Source organism: Dipodomys ordii, unplaced genomic scaffold, assembly GCF_000151885.1.
Source record: "Dipodomys ordii isolate 6190 unplaced genomic scaffold, Dord_2.0 Scaffold26, whole genome shotgun sequence".
Classification (NCBI taxonomy): Eukaryota; Metazoa; Chordata; class Mammalia; order Rodentia; family Heteromyidae; genus Dipodomys; species Dipodomys ordii.
This window is the reverse complement of record NW_012267242.1, coordinates 1,495,708-1,511,248: the sequence shown is the minus strand read 5'-3', so window position 1 is coordinate 1,511,248 and position 15,541 is coordinate 1,495,708. Positions and strand designations below refer to the sequence as shown.

The window sequence follows — 15,541 nt, the reverse complement described above, 5'->3', positions numbered from 1 at the left end:
CGCCGCCATGGGGTGCTGGGGGCGCAACCGCGGGCGGCTGGTGTGCATGCTGATGCTGACCTTCATGTTCATGGTGCTGGAGGTGGTGGTGAGCCGGGTGACGGCGTCGCTCGCCATGCTCTCCGACTCCTTCCACATGCTGTCGGACGTGCTGGCGCTCGTGGTGGCGCTGGTGGCCGAGCGCTTCGCCCGCCGGACCCACGCCACCCAGAAGAACACGTTCGGCTGGATCCGGGCCGAGGTGATGGGGGCCCTGGTGAACGCCATCTTCCTGACCGGCCTCTGCTTCGCCATCCTGCTCGAGGCCATCGAGCGCTTCATCGAGCCGCACGAGATGCAGCAGCCGCTCATCGTCCTCGGGGTCGGCGTGGCCGGGCTGATGGTCAACGTGCTGGGGCTCTGCCTCTTCCACCACCACAGCGGCTTCGGCCAGGACGCCGGCCACGGCCACTCGCACGGGGGCCACGGCCACGGCCACGGCCTCCCCAAGGCCAGCCGGACCAAGACCGGCCGCACCGGCGGCGACGACGGCAACGCGGCCCCCGGCGAGCCGGGGCCGGACCAGGAGGAGACCAACACCCTGGTGGCCAATACCAGCAACTCCAACGGCATGAAACTGGACCCGGCAGGTGAGCGGGCAGCCGGCGTCCGCCGCAGGTGGTTTGGCTCCGGGACCTTTGGGGACCCTCCGCCCGGCCCTCGGCGGGATGCCCCGCACGCCCCCTGGCGCCCGCGCCGCCCCGCGCGCCGCCTGCCAGCTCCCACCACGCCCCGCACCCGGAGCCAGCCGGGGTTGGGAGGAGCCTGGGAGGGGGGCATGTGGGATGTCTGGGTTTGGGGACTGTGGGTCTGGTGGGAGGAGGAAGGGTCCCGAGGTGACTGTCACCCGGCTCCGCCCCGCCCCGCACCGCACCTGTCTGTCCTTTCTACTGACTTGTCTGGTTGCGGCTAGCACGGAATCCGATCGCTTCTGGGTCGCTTGGGATTAGAAATGCTTCCCGGTTTTAGTTCTTGGGAAACGGGGGAAGAACATCCGTCACCTCCCTCGCTCCCCCATCAGCTTCATCAGGGTGGAGGTGTTGGAAACCTTAACTCTGCTAAAGTAGCGCAGGGGCGCATAGAACAACCCTGGTTAAAGGTTTCCTTTATGAACAGCAGTGCATGTTTCCAGTTAATTGGCCCCTAATCCTGAAAATCATGGGCTTTGGAGACCTGTCTGGGCATGTTTAACATTTACTTCTCTAGGACTTTTCCTAATGGTGCTAAAATATAAGTGATGGTAATGTATCGGTGTCATATTTTTTTCTCATGAGTGCTTTTCATTCTGAAAATGATGTTTAAAATGCTCTTGATAGAAATTTGGGAGAAAAATGTTGGGGAGAAAAATGAAAAAAAACACCACGATGTTAAAGATGTTAAAAATACTTTGGCATTTGTTGAGTTTTGTCCCATTTGAATTTGTTTACCTAGTTGCAAGTTGTGTCTTGAAAAGTCTTAATTAATAGATGGTGGGTTTCTTCCCATTATTCCAGAGCAAACTAAGCTACTCTGGTGTGTAGTGCAATTCCTTTACGAGATCAATACTTTGGACTTAAAAGCTTTTTTAGAGTAGGTGGTGCTCATTTAGTTACAATTTTACTAATAATCTTCTTAACTGCTGATTTATGTTGTTGATTCGTCAATTTTTAAACCCTCTCTACCAGGAGACTATCTTTTGTATTCGTGATAAATATTTAGAATTGATTTTATTCGCAATCAACCTAAGTGACAGAGTCCAGTGTCAATCAGGCATTTTGTATTAGTGGACTTATGCACAGATGCATTTAATGGATATTAGTCTTCACATTTATGTTTTCCCTTGTATAGTCCAAAAAGAATGCAGCAGATAATCTACAGGTGATCAGGTTCTCTCAGAAAAGATATGTTTTTATTTATTTATTTTTTTGGCGGGAGTGGGAGTAGAAGGGTCTATATATAGCAGGTGGAGAAAGACTATCATGACTTAACCCTGGGCCATATATGTCCCATATATGATGTGACCTGTTTCCAGAGTGTCAGTTGATATCAAATGGCTCTGAGCATACTTTTATCGTGCTTTAAGAAAAGAATTTTACCATTGTCACTTGAAAGGAATGAAACAGGATACTTGTTTATCTAGATGCTTTGAATGAGTTGGTATTTATCTTTTTTATTTGTAGATCCAGAAAAACCCAGAAATGATGATTCAGTGGAACTACAAGTGAATGGGAATCTTATCGGAGAGCCTGACCACATGGAACTGGAAGAAGACGATAGGGCTGGACAACTCAACATGCGTGGAGTTTTTCTGCATGTCCTTGGAGATGCCTTGGGTTCAGTGATTGTAGTAGTAAATGCCTTGGTTTTTTACTCTTCTTGGAAAGGTTGTTCTGAAACAGACTTTTGTGTGAACCCGTGTTCCCCTGATCCCTGCCAAATGTTTGTAGAAAAAATTAATAGTACTTATGCACCAATTCATGAGGTTGGTCCTTGCTGGGTGCTATATTTAGATCCAACTCTTTGTATTGTAATGGTTTGTATACTTCTTTACACAACTTATCCATTACTTAAGGAATCTGCTCTTATTCTTCTACAAACTGTTCCTAAACAGATTGATATCCGAAATTTGTTAAAAGAACTTCGAGAAGTTGAAGGAGTTGAGGAAGTTCATGAATTACATGTTTGGCAACTTGCTGGAAGCAGAATAATTGCCACTGCTCACATAAAATGTGAAAACCCAGCATCATACATGCAGGTGGCTAAAACCATTAAAGACGTTTTCCATAACCACGGAATTCACGCTACTACCATTCAGCCTGAATTTGCTAGTGTAGGTTCTAAGTCAAGCGTAGTCCCGTGTGAACTTGCCTGCAGAACTCAGTGTGCTCTGAAGCAATGTTGTGGGACACGGCCACAAGTCCTTTCTGGAAAGGATGCAGAAAAGGCCCCGACAGTTAGCATTTCTTGTTTAGAACTTAGTGACAATCTAGAGAAGAAGCCCAAGAGGACTAAATCCGAAGGCATCCCTGCTGTGGTGATAGAGATTAAAAAAGTGCCAAACAAACAACCTGAATCATCATTGTGAGTCTTGAAAAAGATGTGATATTTGACTTTTGCTTAAAACTGCAAGAGGAAATTCTAAGTTTGCCAAGTAGTGTAATTGAAGTCCTTGTCTGGTCACACAGGTTAATTCTATTTTTGTAAGAACATAATGGGACTACATAACAGAGTTCTATATTACAACTTTGTGATTACTAGTGCAGAGTACAGCTATGCTGTAACAGTTTTGAAAGCCAGTTTTAACACTATGTTACATTTTTGTTTAAAGTAAGTATAAACCTTATATGGCATAATGACATTTTGATTTCTGGTTTTCCTATGCTAAAAATTAGGGGGGTAAATAAAATTGTTACTGGAATTTCTTTGCTTTTCTTTCCCCCCATTGTTATTCTTTATTAGAATTATAATTGGTAAGACCTTTGAAATCACCAACAAGTTTGTTTCCTTTGACATTTTAGGTAATATTTACTTGCCCTTTGAGATCATTACATAGCATAATGGCAGAATATTTTAAGAGTGACTCATGGCTATTCCAGGAAATAAGATTAGATATAGTCTGTATTCCATATTTCTGAGTATTAATCTAAGAAACTGACAGAATTAACAAACTGAAATATAGTTTACACATAATAGGGCGTATAAGGACTAAGAGCAGGGAAGAAAGTTTACTAAACTCATTATTTAGATTATGATGTTAATATTCAGACTACAACTGTATAAACTATTTTGAGATTTTCAACTTTTTTTATTCTACCAAAGTTGGTCTAAAACATGGACATGTTCACCAGCATTACTCTTTGAAAGATTGGTTTTAGAAACAGCTGAAAGATTTCTCAAACATCCAAATATTTTGAAGAATGTTAGTGTAATCTTCTAAATTGTGTTAAAAAAAAGTAAGACTTCAAAGTTAAAAAGTCACTTCATGATGATAAATCATGAATAGATTAGAACAGCTTTTCAAGCACAATCAGCAAGGCTTGTAGTTTGTTGGAGCCACTGACTTGAGAGAAAAGAATATCAGATGGTTAATGAAATGTGGATGCTAAGTTCTTAGAAAACAAAATAATTAAGAAAAAATTTTAAAACTTCTACAAGTCATTGTGTCTTAACATTGCTTAGCTCTTCCACCAGTGGACTATTTCGCACGATGTCACAATATCTACGCAGGAAATTATTCTTGACTATTTCATTATTGCTATAGATGTCAAATCCCACACAAATATTTAAGAGTATTTAAGTTATATTTTTCTTGATAGGAAAGGGTTATGCTTTGTGCAGAAAGTGTAGATTTTTGTCCTCAAAAGAATGGATATTAATGTCAGTTATCATGTATAGCTCTATTTTTCTAGAAACAAGGTATTCTGACTACATGAGTAACTTTTATAGCTTACTACTTTTGGGAAGGCTACCTTTTTGGGTTTTGAAATAATGCATTGCTTAATAGGTCTTAAGATGAAAGTGTTGGAATACAGTTACTTTTTAAAGGGATGATCTTTTTTGTGGTAAATGGTGTGTTTTTCCCCTGGTATCAGCCTATTGCTGGCAATGGGCCTATTTAAGAACAGCCAATTTTTCCATTGCAAAGGGTAATTTTAGGAACGTAGTTTGTAAACTTGCATTTACTATAATGGGCCAAAACCATAACCTGCCAATTTACAATATATACACCTTGATCTTTTGATGTTCTTTCCTAGTATTGTGTAATTCTTTAACTGTTAGTTACTTTGAGTTTCACAGAAAGGTTTGGTTTTTTCAAATATTAAATTTGAGGGATCTATCTGGAAAAACAAGAGAGCTGCAAATTGTACTGTATCATGCACATTCCTAAGTTAACATTTTTACAGAATGTTCTAAGATCTTAAAACAATGTTATGTAAACACTTCAACAATGATACAATAGAATAACTAGTAAATGTATTTCATTCAGTGGGGTTTTCTTTACAAATGCTGTTTGGGGTCTGCCTGAAAGGTGGGATAATACCCAAGTACAAGACATCAGAGTAAGAGTTTTTAGAAATGGCATAAAAGCATGGAACAAGGGCTGTGTTTTCTTTTTCAAGAGTGCTTAGAAGATAATAGCATTTAGGTTTTAGTTATTTCACTTTCTTACTCTTTTAAGTAGCTTACATGTAACAGAGTGGTACCATAGGATCTTTTTTTTTTTTTTCAAAGGACTTGGTCATTGCAAAATCAGTGGGCACTGACTTCACCTTTTGAGTTTTAGCAGAGAATTATTTATTTCTTTACAATGCACTTTCTCACCCATGTTTAGCTATTAGCATTATCTTTAAGGGGGAAAAAAGACATTATATTTAAATGTTGCAAAATTTGTCTTTTCCAAAATATCTTCTTGAGAGAAAATGTGGGAAATGCCCTGAATTCTTTTAAGACTTAATCCTATTGTTTAAATATGCTGTTTAATAACACTGCACCAGTTTCAGGAGTCACATCTCTCCTACTACTAGCTCTTTTGTATTTGAGCAAAATCAGTGTAGAATATGTATTTAGAAACCTGTCTATAGTGTCTAAGGTTTATTGAGAACAAGGTGCTGCATGCACCTACATTAAAAACCCACCAGAAATTTTTTCCAAGCCAAATGCAGCCTTAGGAAGAGATTGACTTCTCCATTGTCAACTTGTAGCTGGTATGACTGTTTCTTTTTCTCCAAAGGAGCGTATCTACAATTGTAAAACCAGGGACTAGAGCCTGAAAAACAAAATCTTCAAAAGTTTTGCTGTATGTGTGTTAGCATTTTAGAAAACAAAGTGCTGCATAACTTTATCCTAAGGTATGTAATTTGAATAAGAAAAATTTCTATCAAGTGCACCTTGGAAAATAACAGTAGGTGCAAGGCTATGTTAATTAACATGTTTGTGTCTTGTTAGCATTCTCAGTTAATTTCAAAGTTTCAAGGGAAAAGACCTATGGAGCCTAATGTGAAGTGTTTAGTGGGGTAACTGGTATTGAAGACTTCTACTGTTTTGTAACTGGTTATCATTTGAATGATAAGCATGTCATTAACCTGCTGTCTGAAAACATTCACACACAGATAGGGGAAAGAATTCTACAATATAAAAATATTTATTTTCATACTGAGTTTCAGTTAAGTGGTAAAACAGTGTTAAAGTCTTGGAGGTGGTGGAGGGTTTTTTGTTTGTTGTTTTTTAAATTAAAACTGTGTCATACAGTGTTTCACTGTCTCTGAAGTGGGAGTTGTCATAGCACTATTTCGATGTAGCTCTACCGAAATGTGGCAATGCTATTTTGTTTCGCTAACTAGCTCTGGAATATTTCAGCAGCCATTTTCACTGGCACAAGAGCTTTTTGTATGTTAATTGAATTTAAACTTTTAAACCAAAAATTTTCTGGTTCAGTGTCTTTGGCATAAAGATGCTGAAGGGAATGTAACACACAATTCATATGTGGTTATATATATAATGACACCAATTGCCATGTTATGGTTCTGCCTTGAAACAGCACAATGAAGTGTATCAGTGTATTCTGTGATTCTTTAGAAACTTCCCTATTGTGTTGTTGTGTCTGCTGTTGGCCCTCTTCCGGGCTAGACGCAGTGTAGTTAAATGCAGTTATCATCTCAATGCAGATGCAGACAAAATGTTCAGTGCTGCAACATTTTTCTTAACCTTTTGTATGTTTTATGACTGTTATTTTCCAAAGCTGTTCCTACCTCACCATGAGGCTTTATGGATTGTTATGTATTATAAATGTTCTATATGAGACAGACTACTGTGTTTCCTTCTCATTTATTAAAAAGTTAAGTAGAAGAATAAACTAATTTTAATACCTATTTTTGCATGTGGCCTCTCCTGTATCAGGGTGGGTTATGAGAAAGAAGTGGATTTCAAGGCTGGGAAGGTGGCTCAGTGGTAGAGCGCTTGCCTTGCATGCTTGAGGCCCTGGGTTCGATTCCTCAGCACCACATAAGCAAAAAGAAAAAAGCCGGAAGTGGCGCTGTGGCTCAAGTGGTAGAGCGCTAGCCTTGAGCTAAAGAGCTGAGGGACAGCGCCCAGGCCCAGAGATCAGGCCCCACGACCAGACCCCCCACAAAAAAAAAAAGAAGTGGATTTCAGGTATTGAAAGGGAAATTGCTGTTTAAAAGGAATATAGTGAATAGAGAAGGTTAAAGGATAGTGGCATGGATGAAAAATGTGGGCAAAAGTTGCCATAGAAATGGGAAACAATTCAGTATACAGACCTATGAATAAGTAATGACTAATTTTTTTGTTAGAAGCATTATTTTCACAAATAATAGTTATGCGTTACTCTTTCATACTTTTATTTTTTTTTGGCAGGGGGGGTGGTTCAGTTATAGGACTTGAATTCTAGGCCTGGGCACTGTCCATGAGCTCTTCAGCTCAAGGTGAGTGCTCTGCCACTCGAGCCACAGCACAACTTCTGATTTTCTGGTGGTTAATGAGTCTCATGGACTTTCCTGCCTGGGCTGGCTTTGAACCGCCTCAGATCTCAGCCTCCTGAGTAGCTAGGATTACAGGTGTGAGCCATCAATGCCTGGCTTGTACTTTAAAAAAAATTAAAGGGGCTGGGAATGTGGCTTTAGTGGCAGAGTGCTTGCCTAGCATGTCTGAGACCCTGGGTTCATTCCTCAGTACCACATAAAAAATAATAAAACATACATTAATACCAAGCTATCGTAAAAAAAAATTGAAGCATATATAGTTAATGAGGATTGTGAACTATTTTGCAACTATTTGGTCTTCTGAAACTTAACCTAAATCTGGTACATTAGGGTGGTTATATGAACCTTGGGACTACAAAATGTAGGTAGTTTCAGATAAAAAGTTTCTTTAAAGACCTTTTGGCTAGGAGACAACAGTTGCAAAACCATTACAATACATAACAGTTAAATATTCCAAAGAAAGGGTAAAATTTTTTGGAAAAATTAAGATGGACAGGATTGAAGGCAGCTGATCCTAGGGTAGTATAAAGATTTTGAGTGTAATGATGTAGGAGATAGTACAAAAAGTTACATACACCATGCTACCCAGTTTGGATTTGACTTTATAGTAACTTAAGGTGTCAGTTTTTGAGTGGATGAATGAGAATATGGACAAAGCACTATTCAGGATAAATTTAGAATCCAGTATAAATGAGTAGCTTACTAGTTATGAATAGAGCCTGAGCCAGTTCTTACATATATATTGATTTCACACATCCTTTTTGAACACAATGCATAACCACAACCAATGGTGTCTTAGAATTGCTGTTGACAGCATTTTTTTCATACCGGTATGTGTCAAAAAGTATTACCTTTAAAGCAATATTTTTTTTAAAATAAGTATCTGACAGTGTTCCCTAAAACAATTACCCATTTGAGCACTTAGCTTTTGAGTTATAAAAAATGTGCTAAGAAAATTAAACAATAGCTGGGAATGTGGCTCAGTGGTAGAGTGCTTGCCTAGTATGCATGAGGCCCTAGGTTCGATTCTTTAGTACCCCATAAAAACAAAAAAAAGTCAAATAACATTGTTTCAGAGAAATTCCTACCTTAAGAGGTTGGTAGTCATTTTTGCATGTGCTCACACATGCATACACATATGCACGCACACACACACACACACCAGTCTATGATGGCCTTTTCCCTTTAAATCTAGTAGTGTATGATATTTGCATTTGCTTGTTTAAAAACCTGTCTCTAGACTATAAACTGACTTGAGATCAGAATTGATTTTCCCATCTGTATTTCCTTAGGAAATAGCCTGAAAATTAGCAACGTTATAGGTATTTAGTGGTGTTGAATATTCATGAGTGGCAAGTAGGAGTAGAAAAAGTACTATTAATAGTTGAAGTGCACTGAGACCTTTAGTTACATACAAGATATTTTCCTCTCATCTACCTTCACTCATACTTCATTAGTCCCGCTTCACTTACATATATTAAAACCCTTACCCAAAGTTACCCACCTAGCTACCCGATAGAGCTAGAACAAATGCAGCAAGAGATCTAGGTTGCAGAGAAGTAGCTTACTTTCCCATCATTTTGGACTTCATAAGCAAATTCAAAATGAGTTCTGTGTCCATCCAGTGGGCACTGACAGAAAAGCATGAACACTAGCCAAGCTTAAAACACCAAAGAAATAAGAATACTTTTAAAGCAGATAATTTATTTTAAGTAGTCAAAAGTAGTCACCAGATGAAAAGTTAGAACTTGCCCACCCAAATTAGTCTTTTTTAAAGTTACGCTTGCTTTAAATTTTGGAATTATATGGGGAGAGAAGTGGTAGAAGTTGTTTTGTTGGTTGGTTGGTTGGTTGTGGGGCTTGAACTCTGGGCCTGGGTACTGTCCCTCAGATCTTCAGCTCAAGGCTAGCCCTCTACCATTTGAGCCACAGCGCCACTTCCGGTTTTCTGGTGGTTTAATGGAGGGAAGAGTCTCATGGACTTCCCTGCCTAGGCTGGCTTTGAATTGTGATTCTCAGATCTCAGCTTCCTGAGTAGCTAGGATTACAGGCGTGAGCCACCTGCACCCGGCTTGTTGTTTTGTTTTTTTAAATTTAGGCCTATCCGTTTTAATACAATCTTGTGGCCAAATCATGAGAGATGTTTCACACGCACTACTGTGTAGTGTTAAAATCTGACATACAAAATGCTAATATCCTTAGCATTATGCTGAAAACAGGTCTTTTATGAATGAAGAACAAGAACAATTGAGGTAAATGTAGGTAAGAATGTAGGAAAGGAATGGAATATCTTTTTTTATTTTCAGTTTAATATTGCATTCTTAAAATACCTGCTTTTGTGATGGGCAAAAAAAAGCATTTGGAGCCAAGAACTGGTGCCTCATACCTCAAATCCTATAATCTTAGCTACTCAGGAGGGTGAGATCTGAGAATCACAATTCACCACCAGGCCAGAAAAATAAATTCTTGAGACACTTATTGCTGATATCCATGTTCTAAGCCCCAGAACTCTGAAATCTTTATATGGCAAGGGATTTTGCAGATATACTTAAGGATCTTGAGCTGGGGAAATTATCCTAGAGAAGTCAGATGGATCCGATGTGGATCCAATATATCAAGAAGAGGCAGCAGAGCCAGAGTTGGATGTGCTGACTGGGATGGGAAATGTGATGACAGAAGCGATGACAGAAGCAAGGTTTGTGCTCAGGGAAATGAAGATGCCATGCTAGCATCCTTGAAGAATGGAGGAAGGGACCAGGAGCCAAAGGATGCAGGTGGCCTCAAGTAACTGAAAAAGACCAAGAAACAGGTTCACTACAGTGTCATTCTGAGAAGGCTCTTTTTACATTTCTTTTGTCCCACTTAGAGCTTCCTCATGGAATGTAGCCCTCCCATCACCTGTATTTACTGACCCTTTGAATTTATAACCTCAGGAAAGGTAAGGTAAGTTTGTTCTACTTGAAGCTTCTGAAGTTGTGGTAGTTCATCACAGCAGAAATAAGAAACTAATATCCCTAGCTAAGTGAATAAACACTATAATTTATGCAGCATTTTTTATATTGTTACAAGGACTTTGCTCTTAGAGTTAAATTTTATTTTTTTTAACAGAAACTTATTTTTGTATTTTTGGTAGGGTTTTTCGTTTGGTGGTACTGGGATTCCAACTCCAAGTCTTGCTTTCTAAGTCAATTTCAGACATAAATAATTTTGTCAGACAATGACTGGATACACCAATGGTAGTATAACTTCTTTTTTTTTTAATTTTTATGTTCAATTTTTGGGCCTGAACTCTGGGCCTGCACGCTGTCCCTCAGCAATTCAGCTCAAGGCAAGTACTCTACCACTTGAACCACAATGCCACTTCCGGCTTTTTCTGCTTATGTGGTGCTAAGGAATCGAACCCAGGGCCTCATGCATGTAAGGCAAGCACTCGACCACTGAGCCACCTTCCCAGCCCAAGTATAACTTCTTGTGTAATGTTTCTGCAATAATTTACACTGGATAGGTAAGGCCATGAAGCATGAATCTGGGGACTCTGCAGGAAGGAGAGTTGAGGTCTGGATATGAAATACCATGAGTGGTTTGCTTCAGCTCTACTTGTGATTTGTTTGTGTGCTACACATCAAGCCTAAGGGTAAATAATTCCTTAAGGGATTTGGTAAGAGTCCAAACTTGCTCATGTGTTACAATGGGAACCAGCTTGAACTAAAGGAGAGCTCATGATGACACTCCACCTTTGCAGGATTACAAAGGGTCATCACCCGAACCCCAACGCTGCCTCAGGTGACGCTGGAGTGTTTTTCACCCAACAGGCTCTGCTTACATTTTTCTTACACTTTCTCCTTCTGTTTCACTTAAAACCTGCCTCTCCTCTTTCCCTCCTTCCTCTTTTCTCCTCTCTATCTTCTTCCAACCTCACCTCTCACTAAGCATGAGACCTCGGCAGGTTACATACCTTTTGGTGTCTCCGTTTACAGATCAGTAAAATGGGGATAACGCATCTCTCATGGGGTTCTTATGAAGATTACCTGAGCCAGCTCAAACGTATCTACCCCACTTCGTTCTGGCACTGTACTTAAGGTTCATGCCATGTGACCCTCACTGTCACATCGAGAACGGATTCCTATTATAAGCTCTAATTTAGAGATAGGCAACCGAGGGTGGGAAGGCTGAGGGACTTCCATACAACTAGCAAATGGAGGGAGCTGAACTCGTTCTGTGTACGCAGGTCTGTGCCCTCAATTATGATGGTAACCTTAGGATCCAGCACAATCTCTGAGCTATAGGAACACAACACATTCCATAGTTCAGCAAAGTGGTCTAGCCCTTGAGCCAGACAGCCTGGGTTCAAATCCTAGATGCACTAAAGTTTCATCATCTGAAAAATGAGGATAATGGTAATATTTCTCTTAGAAGGTTGTCCTGAAGATTAAATAAATCCATATCACTGTCCTGAACAGAATCTATTTCTGAAGTGTCCTATTTTTACTTTCTCCTTCCTCCTCCTCCTTTTTCTTCCTTCTCATCCCCTCCCCCTATCTCTCTCTCCAATTAATGATCCTTCAGAACTTTGGTGAATCTATTTATATCACTGGGTTATTCTGTTTTCAATGGTACCACACTTCTTTTCCTTTTTTGAACACAAGCTGATATATATATATATATATATGTACATATATACATACATATGTATATTTTAAATTTTATTATAAAGGTGATATATAGAGGAGTTAGTTACATGATTTAGGTTATGATTACATTTCCTTTTGAACAGGGTTACCCTCTCTGTCATTCTCTCCCAGTGTTTCCTCTCCTGTCTTCTCTTCTCCTAAATTGTATGGTGAGTTTCACTGCTAAATTGGTCTCCCTTTGTTCCTCTGTTTCTGTATTTCCCCTTTCCACAAACTAATATGTTTAACTGAAACTTGTAACTACTTAAGGATAATTTATCTTTTAGTGTTTGCTATTATAAAAGTGATGTACAGAGGGGTCAGGTAAAGAGTACATTTCTTTTTGGACAGTGTCACCCCTTCCTTCGCTCTCTCCCAGTTTTTCCCTCCTATCCCCATCCACAAGTTGTATTTTTCATTTTCAACATACTGTCTAGTGAGCACCATAGTGTCCAGTGAGTGTTGTATTTGTACATCCTTTGTCCCTCCATTTCTGTGCCTCCCCATACCCTCCCAAAGACAGATAAATGAGCAGACAGAACGAAAAGAAAACAAAAATCAACAAGCAAGAATTAAAAAAAAACCCTCTTGTTTCCATTTCTTGGAGTTCATTCTGATAAATGTTATTTTGTATGATCAGATGCACATAGGTATTATGCTTTCCTGTTTTTCCTTTTTAAAACCATGAGTCCCCCTCCCCTCCCCCCCCCCACCAGGCTTTGGTAACAAATCCTATCTTCAAGACGAGACAGAAGTACCTTGAGGACAAACAGATGATTACCTGGTCATCTGAGACAAAATCTGCACTACCCTGGGCAAAAATCTTGGTGGTGAGGTTGGGGGTGGAGTAGCAGTAGCTTGTGGTCTCTCCAACCACAAAGACAATTCTAATAACTCCTGTAGGCTGTGTACAGAAGGGTGGTATAGTGATTCTGTCACCACACACCTTGGGTGTGTGCTGACTGCCTTCTTGCTTCTGGGAGCTCTGGTTGTGATTTTAGCAAACGGAATAACTTGGGACATAACTTTTGGGTTTTTTTCCAGGATATCCTTGTTTGCCTCTAGAGCCCAGATCAATTCAACAAATCTTTATTAAATATCTGTTAGACATCAGGCAGGCACTGGGGCTAAGAACTAGGGAAATAGCAATACATGCAGAGATTGATTGCTGTTCTGTTCATATGAACGTTCCAGGAGGGAGAGAGACTCTAGCGTGAAGGAGAATAGAGAAGAAATAGCAATACATCTTAAGCAGAGGAGGCAAGGAAGGGGATTGAGTGGGAGTGTGCAGGTAGGGCAGTGGGGGAGGTGGTTGTTTTAGATAGGATAGCTAGAAAAGCCTCCATGAATGGGAAAGGGTTGGAGTAGATTACTCAAATCTGTGGGCTGCAAGTCCCTGGAGTTTCTGTGGAAAGGGCCTTTTGGCAGAGAGAGCACGAGGGTGGAGACCCTAGGATGGGAGCTAACCAGCTCAGAGGGAACTGAAGTAGATGGTCTTGGGGAGAGGGGGAGAGGGGTCTGAGTTCCTGGAAACAAGTTCAGCCTTTGCAGTCAAAGGACGCAATCATGAAGCATTTCCTTGCCCAAAGCAGGTATTTCTACCAGTTGGACCTTTCAGCTCTTGCAGCCACCAGGTTCTTTGTCGGGTCACTAATGCCTAAGACTGAAGCAACCTCAAGAAGCAGAGCTGGCTTTGCGGCATTCTAATTTATTGGGCAATAATGGCAACTGCTCTGATAACTCAGTCCAGTTGGAGGAGGAGAGTCAAGCCAATGGCTGGCAAGCTCCAGCTCCTGGGTTTCCCATGGAAGACCCACAGAGGGAAGAAAAGGGCCCTTTCTCAAAACTTGACCTTCATGTCAATATATCCAAGTCTGGATTCTTTGTACAAGAAGTACTTTGATAGCAGGACTTGAGATCTTTTAGCTTGATGTTGTTTCCTTGGGAAAAGAAGACTGTTGAATACAGCCAGTGAGAATAGGGCCTTTGGAGTCAGGGAACTGGGTGAGGTACTCACTCTGGCATTATTAATCTGTAAAAAGAGACCATTAAGCCCACCACCTGTGGCTCCTACTGTAATCCTAGCCACTCAAGAGGCTGAGATCAAGGATTTCAGTTTGAAACCAGGAAAATCCATGAGATTTTTTTTTTTTGCCAGTCCTGGGGCTTAAACTCAGGGCCTAGACACTGTCCCTGAGTTTCTTTTGCTCAAGGCTAGCACTCTACCACTTGAATCACAGTGCCATTTCTGTTTCTGTGTTACTAAGGAACTGAACCCAGGGCTTCATGCATACTAGGTAAGCACTGTACCACTATGCCATATGCCATATTCCCAGCGCCATGAGAATCATATCTTCAATTAACCACCCAAAAAGCCAGAAGTGGAGTTGCAGTGCACAAATGGTAGAGCACTAGCCTTGAGCAAAAAGCTCAGGGACAGCACTCAGGTCCTAAGTTCAAGCCCTAGGTCTGGCACTCCAAAAAAGGGAGAACATTAGTGTTGACGTCTCAGGGGACTTAATTCCTGTGTAAAGTTCTAGTGGAATGCCTAGAATAGTGCCTTCATCTCAGCAGAAGCTCAAAATACATGATTATTGTGATGGTCTTGACTCATGCTTGTTGGACAGGAATGAAATTGTGGTTCCTGGATATCCGAAATGAGCACCATGCTCATGGAGGAAGCAGGCTGGAGAGGCAGCCCTATCAGACAGATCAGCTTGTTAAGTTCAATCTACCACTGACCCTGTTAGAAAAAGGTGGTGGTGGTGGGGTCATTCCTCTTTGAACTTAGCACCTGAAATTCTCTTCGTCATTCCTTAGGCATGCCTTAGATAATAGTGTATTGCCAAATTGCCCTGCCAAGTTCCAAATTCAATTCCCACCAACAGAAGAGCCCCTGAAAACATTTCTAGTATGAACCATGAAGATTCTTGCCAAAAGTTTGTTGTTCAGCAGGGTTTTTTGTTTGTTTGTGTTTTTGTTGGTTGTGGGGCCTGAACTCTGGGCCTGGGCGCTGTCCCTCAGCTCTTCAGCTCAAGGCTAGCGCTCTACCACTTGAGCCACAGTGCCACTTCCAGGCTTTTTTGCTTATGTGGTGCTGAGGAATCGAACCCAGGGCGTCAGGCATGCAAGGGAAGTGCTCTACCACTGAGCCACCTTCCCAGCCCCAAGTTTTGCTGTTTTTAACCAAGTAAAATATACATTCATTATAGGTCTCAGTAACTCCACTCCTATCTATACATTTTCCAAGAGAAAGAAAATTTGTCTCTACAACAAACCATTTGTAAATTTTTATTTTACTTTTATAACCACCCCAAGCTGGAAACAACCCACATGCCCATGAGTTGACTGAAT

General features: G+C 40.9%; 1 protein-coding gene across 1 annotated transcript; it reads left to right on the top strand.

The window, feature by feature from the left end:
* The first annotated feature begins 6 nt into the window (after positions 1-6).
* Positions 7-6,887, top strand: Slc30a1 (solute carrier family 30 (zinc transporter), member 1). The gene is made up of 2 exons (XM_013015284.1): positions 7-629; positions 2,199-6,887. The coding sequence occupies exons 1-2, from the start codon at positions 8-10 to the stop codon at positions 3,101-3,103; spliced, it is 1,527 nt and encodes a 508-aa protein (XP_012870738.1). The 5' UTR covers position 7; the 3' UTR covers positions 3,104-6,887.
* Positions 6,888-15,541: the final 8,654 nt, after the last annotated feature.

Excerpts from the sequence above, each read along its gene's own strand:
- Slc30a1 (XM_013015284.1), top strand. The coding sequence starts at position 8 with ATGGGGTGCTGGGGGCGCAACCGCGGGCGGCTGGTGTGCATGCTGATG. Across the intron at positions 630-2,198 it reads CATGAAACTGGACCCGGCAG|ATCCAGAAAAACCCAGAAAT; the intron begins GTGAGCGGGCAG and ends TTTTATTTGTAG.